Below are 6,357 nucleotides of genomic sequence, written 5' to 3'. Positions count from 1 at the left end.
GTCTGAATTGAGTTTTACTTAAAGGTACTAAATGTATTAGGTGAAATCATGAAAATTGTAAAGTTTTGTGCTGAAGTTGAGGAAAACAATTTGGAAAAAGATTAGAATGAAAATCGTTCATTTTCACGATAGACAAATGCGGTGCAGATCAGTAACATTACTCGTTTTAACAGTCAAAAAGAAGTTAAGTACTGTACTACAGTCAAATTTGGTCAGGCAACCACCCCCAGGCACATACGCCACATTGAAATACTAGTAGTCAAGTCCACTTCATGTATATGTCACAGAGGAGATTGGAATCTAGGAGGATCCCGAATCCCCCTAGGGGAGATTGGAATTCTTCTAGAGTTCTAATGGAATTCCAACTCCCCTAGGAGAATCCGGAATTCTCCTAGGAGAGATTGGAATTCTACCAGGACAATCTTTGAATCTACCAGCAGTGGCTTCATAGTTTAAAACAATGCCACAGGGATTTATAATCATTTCTGAGAATAAATCATAATATCTTACGCTTCATATCTAACATTCGTCTGACAATTTAAGGTTAACAATACTTCTCTATAGTGTATAATATTATCTTATCATGTACTATACCTCGTTAAACATTACATTTTCGAACATTCAGTAATAGAGGAGAATCCGGAATTCTACCAGGACAATCTTTGATTTTACCAGAAATTCAGATTAGATGAAATTGTTTTGAAAAATAGACAAGTGAAATTCTATCTAGTCAATTTCACACAAAGAAGCTGTCAGAAAAACAAGGTCAAAAGCAAGGATGCCAAAAAATAATGCAACATAGCTAACTGAAAAAAAAACGGTTGAGAACATTAAGTTAAACTCATAATGGTCTCCATAAGACACCTGTCCTGCAGTACAATGTGAACCAGTCAGAATTGCCTTGAAAAAGGTGAAAGACGGTCACCGAAACGTCGGAGAGAATAAAGCGTTGTTTGTGTAAAAAGAGTCTCGGTCTTCGGTCTCCATAAGAATTCCAATCCCTCCCGGAGGATTAGAATTCCAGATTCCCGTATGAGAGATGGGAATTCCAATCTGCCCTAGGGGTAATTGGAAGTCTAGTCTCCCCTAGGGGGATTCCGATTCCCTCTAAATTCCAATCTCCCCTGTGACATATACATGCACATGTCCGTTGTCCCATAGTTAACCCCACCCTGTCCTGAGCAACCATTTCTCTCAGTCCCCTAAATGGTCGCTGTGTCCAGGTTTGACTGTTCTTTGAAGAAGGTACAGAAGAGATAAAGGCGTTTGTTTTTACCAATGCATCAGCTTTCATTCTCTTCGATTCTGTTTCATACTGTTCATGTTAACCCACAGTCTCACTCAATGCCTGAATACAATAACTGTTCATATAGAGTCCATTCCAAGACACCATGCGGATGTTTGTTGCCATTGTTTAGAATTGATTTTAAAGTTTTGTCTAGGACATTTGATACTTCAGAAATATTTTTAACACTGTTTCAACTTTATAAATATTTCCCTGGTCCTGTGAAACTTTGGAAATATTCATGGTGTGGAATTGGATACTTCTAATGGTTTCTAAATAATGATAACAGCATTCTACCATTATTTACCATTTTCTACCATTTTTTTGTAAATGGTTCGGTTGGCTGGGAATATAGAAATTCACACATCCTTGCAAAGTATGGTTGGGTGCCATGCAACAATGGCCCACCACAAAGGATCCACCAGTGCCCAGCAGTGAAATCTAAAAATATACAGATGCAACAATAGGGCTTACTTTTATGGGGGCAATAAACTAATTCTACCATTTGGCCAGGTTTACCATTTTTTGTAAATATTTGTAAATGTGAAATAATCACAGAGAGGTTTCACAATTATTCTAAATAAAGATATTTTTGTACAGTTACTTTCAAAATGTTTCTAAAAAAATTCAAAGAAATTCAAATAAATGAGTATTTTCTTAGTCAATTTTTTTAAAATAATTTAATTATTGTGGCTCAGATATTCTTTTATTGAAAATAATTCAGACTAATTATAAATATCGCCTAAAAACCCTCATGGTGTCTTGGAATGGACTCTAAGAAAGACTATTTCTGAATCAGCAAACCCATGAAACTTTATTCAGATAAAAACGTCAGACAAATATTTCGCTGTGGGATTGCCATTACAATGTAGACAACCATTCAGTCATTAGATTTTATTTCAATTCATAAATCATTTTGAAATTTCCAGAAGAATTTTTCTCATTTGCCAAAAATATTTAAAAGACAAGTGATATTTTGGTGATTTGATAGAAACACGCAAAAATACGTGTGCTAATAATTCACGCAAAATACGTGTGTTAACTGACTACTTGTGTAACGAACACGAAAACATCAGACTAACAACAAGGGATGAAAATCGTTTTTCTCCCATGGGTGCATATACATTTATTTGGTATATCTGATAGTTTTTCAAACATGATTAGTTTTTCTTTGAATTTCTTCAAAGATTGTTTTCCATACCTCTCTTTTAATATCGAAAGAAAAAAGTATTACGTGTCTGTATAATTGGTCTCGACTGAAAAACGTGTCTTATTTACCACCCACTCAATATGATTTTCTTTCATCTCTGGTTTCTAATTTCTTCAAGTTAGGTAATATTTGTCATTGTGTTTCGGACCACGGCTGAAGTAGCCTTGTATTTTTTGCTGTGCAGAAACTCGACAAGTCGCACCATGCAGGGGGATCAACAACAGTCCCAAACTGGTGACACAGGTAAATATGTTTTGAAAATATCTTCTATCTACACATGTCAGAAATCTTTGTAACCACAAATCTGAGATTTAGAATTACCCAGTGCCTTGCTTGGTGTACACATGTTTTCTTGTAGCTTATCCAAATATAATTTGGTGAAGCTTGGAAGATGCATTCTGATGACAATATTCTTTTTATTCCTGGGTGTGTGTGTGTGTGGGGGGGGGGGGGCAGGTAGTAAGTGACCCCACTGCCATGCCATATGAATCTGTTTAGAACCCCACTTGGGGCATGGTGTATTTAGGGGTGCGTCCACCATTTCAGATGTTGAAGTAAATCCCCGTATTCGGGGAAGAAGCAAACAGCAACTTATAAATCACTATTGAGTCGTCAAACCAATGCACGTATAGGAACAGGAATCAAGAAGAGTTGGTGCACTTGGCTGAAAACATAATCTGTTTGGAACCCCGCATCTCTGCTCAAGATGAAACGTACATTTGAAAAGCGATAAATTGAAATATTGCTACAGTAATATCATGCAATTTTATAGGTGTCAATTTGAAGCAGACGCGTTTGTGTTACTAATAAAATGAAACTAAGATAGTTATTAGATATATATGTGTGAAAATAATGTTATATTATGATTTCATTAAATCATTAGCGTCTGTTGTGCTCCTAAATACATTCCGTCGGCGCCATTTTAATTTTGTAATTTTCCTCCAGGCACCACGCCCATGCAGCAGCCGCAGACTGATTGGCGGTCCATTGCCGACGCCGCTGCGAGTATACCCAACGCTTTGTACGTCCCCAGAGCAGGTAAAGCTTTGTTATTCTGTGTTTTTTTCCATGCAACAGTCCTGCATTCCTGCGTCTGATTACTATTATCGTACGATCACAAACTGCTTACTAGTATATTCATGAGATATTTGTGACAAATATTATCTCTTAAGCATGGACCTCCATGGGCTCCATGGACGCCATCTTAAAACATCAACAAACGCGGGCCGAAAAGTAAAAAGAGCAAATTATGTAATAATCAAAAAAATTCTCGTCTGGCAGAGAATGAAATGTTAAGCGACAAGGCACCAAATGTTACCCATAGTGATATTATTTATCAGTGTTACAGAAGCAATAATAATTGTAATATCGACAAGTCCGGTAAGCTATCTGTATGTTAAACAAGATTGTTTCCTGAATTTACCCGTATCTACCGCGTTGTAGATATTCGCAATCAACCATTGGGCTCCGTCACTAAGTCTATTGATTGATGCCTTGATATTATGTTATTCATTGCACTGTTTGTTATTCAATATTTCTTGTGTGCCTCGAGAGTGGCGTGGCTGGTATTTGTGAGGCCCGCTCCTTCTAACCCCTGTAACTGTTGAACGACTTATCATATGATCCCCAATTTTTTAAAGAATGAAGTAGACATAATATCTAAAGATTTTAAAAACTTTGAGTCTATTGTGAGTGACGTAATATGACGTATTTAGGACGTCATTATTTTGATTGCATTGGTTGGAACCAAGAAAATAGGGTATCCCAAGAAAACTTTAAGGTATGCTATTATGTAAGAAAATAACAAAAATATAGCAAAAAGATGCGAAAAATGCATTGTTAGAACCGAATTTAGCAATTTTCGTCAAAAATGCCTGCCAAGAAACGTATGCCATTGCAACATGAAAAAACGAAGAGATGTTCATACTTTGTGAAATTGTTGCAAGCTAAATTTTAGGTAAACTCACTAAATTCGTTGGCTCTATCGTAAGCCGTTCTGGCGTTATGCGACATGAAATTTGGCGCGAGTCTCAAAAGCCCCAACCACCCATCTGAATAGGGTTTAAGACTTTTAATTTTATCTATTCGGGTTTAAAGATAAATTCTAATTTATAACACAAAAAGTGGATTTACCCAAATTTTTGACCGTCCATTTCCAGTCTGTTGTTATTCCTTCATAAAGACTAGATTTGGATAGTCCAACTTTTGGGTTGAAAATTCCAGTTCAATGTGTTGATTTAAAAAAAATTCTTGTTTTAAAAGCTCTTGTTTTCTAACAGACCGCACGTATCCGGGTGGAACAAGCGGTCACCGTGCTCTCTGTAGCTTCATCCGCTCCCACCACAGCTGCATTATCGCCGGCTTTGCTGTGCTGCTTAGTCTGGTTGCTGTAGGACTAGCCCCTTTGACGTTCATCAATATAGAGGTAAATACCCCTGTGCCAGAAGGCCTGCTGTAAATCGCTTTTTCTGACACTGATTCTGTTTATCATGTCTATTGAGTTCATTAGGCCAGAACGTTCTGCTTTTTCATCTTGTTTTTTTTTACGATTGGTATTCTGGTGTGTGTATACATACGTTTATACATTTGCAGGAGATATCTCAACTGTCCACCACTGTTAACGACTTAAATCGCGTTCGAGACGACATGCGCCGTGACCTGGACAAAGAGCGAAACCGAACCGCCGCCATGGAGCAGCGTCTTAACGAGATGAGTAAGACTCCAGGTAAGGTTTCTAGCGCTTCTGGGCACAGACCTGGGCAGTCGGAATGTGCCCCGATTCCGTTCCTAAATTGGGGACGGAATGGGGCAGGCACGGGGTCGGGGCATAACAGCCCTTGGAAAAGTCACTCGACAACATTCCTTGGGAAAGTCACTTTACACTTTGTGGCAGTGACATGTTCTGGCATGACTCACCCGCCTCACACAGGTCAAGGGTAGGAGGAACCCCTTGGATCATTGGTCGGAAATCCTCATATTGAGGCGGAAACTGTGAACCGCTGGCGAAAATTCCAATACGGAATTCGTACGTTGGAATAGCAGATAGTACAATTCGAGGACATCAAATTTTCTCAACCTCTGGCGCATGCACTTTGCATTGAAACCTGTGTTTTCTCGGGTGGTTGCAGGTTGTCCACGAGGGGCCCCGGGGATGCCTGACGTAGGCGGACCTGTCGGCCCGAGCGGTCGTGACGGTCGCGATGGGATTCCAGGTCCTGCCGGGCCACCAGGACCTCCTGGCCCGCCCGCCTCATCTGGGTCATGTAGCCAACCCGGACCCCCTGGCCCACCCGGTCCCGAGGGTCCAGCCGGTCCCGAGGGCCCACCCGGTCCCGAGGGCTCACCTGGTCCCGAGGGCCCACCCGGTCCCAAGGGCTCACCCGGTCCCGAGGGCCTACCCACTCCAGAGGGCCCACCCGGATACAACGGGTCAAATGGCCGGGACAGACTCCCTGGACCACCAGGAAACTGTGATTATTCCAGTGACGCTGTCAGCCCGCAGCCAATGAGAGGTGTATATCAATCTCCATCAACCTGTCTTTTATTTTAGATTTGGTACAATATTTATTGACATGGTTTTCGGCCAACAACAACTTTCGTAAATCATTATTAACATGGCAAGTTCACTATTTTGAGCGGCACAGAGGCGTCGGCAGTAAATTTCTGAAGTGGGAACTATTGCTGACAAAATTTTAGCACGTGAAGTTCCGAAGACGCGACGCATCACGCTATCCTAGGGGGTCCGGGGGTATGCCCCCACTGGAACATTTTAAAATCATAACCCCCTGAAAGCAAATTTCTACATTTTCCGGCAAATGTTGCTAACAGACAAAGCTAAGTTTATGATTTCGATCAAAATTAC

General features: G+C 40.3%; 1 protein-coding gene across 1 annotated transcript; it reads left to right on the top strand.

The window, feature by feature from the left end:
* The first annotated feature begins 5,095 nt into the window (after positions 1–5,095).
* On the top strand, positions 5,096–6,045 carry LOC118427079 (collagen alpha-1(I) chain-like). The gene is made up of 2 exons (XM_035836716.1): positions 5,096–5,220; positions 5,624–6,045. The coding sequence occupies exons 1-2, from the start codon at positions 5,142–5,144 to the stop codon at positions 6,043–6,045; spliced, it is 501 nt and encodes a 166-aa protein (XP_035692609.1). The 5' UTR covers positions 5,096–5,141.
* Positions 6,046–6,357: the final 312 nt, after the last annotated feature.

Source organism: Branchiostoma floridae, chromosome 12 (assembly GCF_000003815.2).
Source record: "Branchiostoma floridae strain S238N-H82 chromosome 12, Bfl_VNyyK, whole genome shotgun sequence".
NCBI classification, from domain to species: domain Eukaryota; kingdom Metazoa; phylum Chordata; class Leptocardii; order Amphioxiformes; family Branchiostomatidae; genus Branchiostoma; species Branchiostoma floridae.
This window is presented reverse-complemented; position numbering and strand designations above follow the sequence as displayed.

Bases quoted from the DNA above. Each gene is read 5' to 3' on its own strand.
- LOC118427079 (XM_035836716.1), top strand. From the start codon at position 5,142: ATGCGCCGTGACCTGGACAAAGAGCGAAACCGAACCGCCGCCATGGAG. The intron at 5,221-5,623 runs GTAAGGTTTCTA...GGGTGGTTGCAG, and splicing joins CGAGATGAGTAAGACTCCAG to GTTGTCCACGAGGGGCCCCG.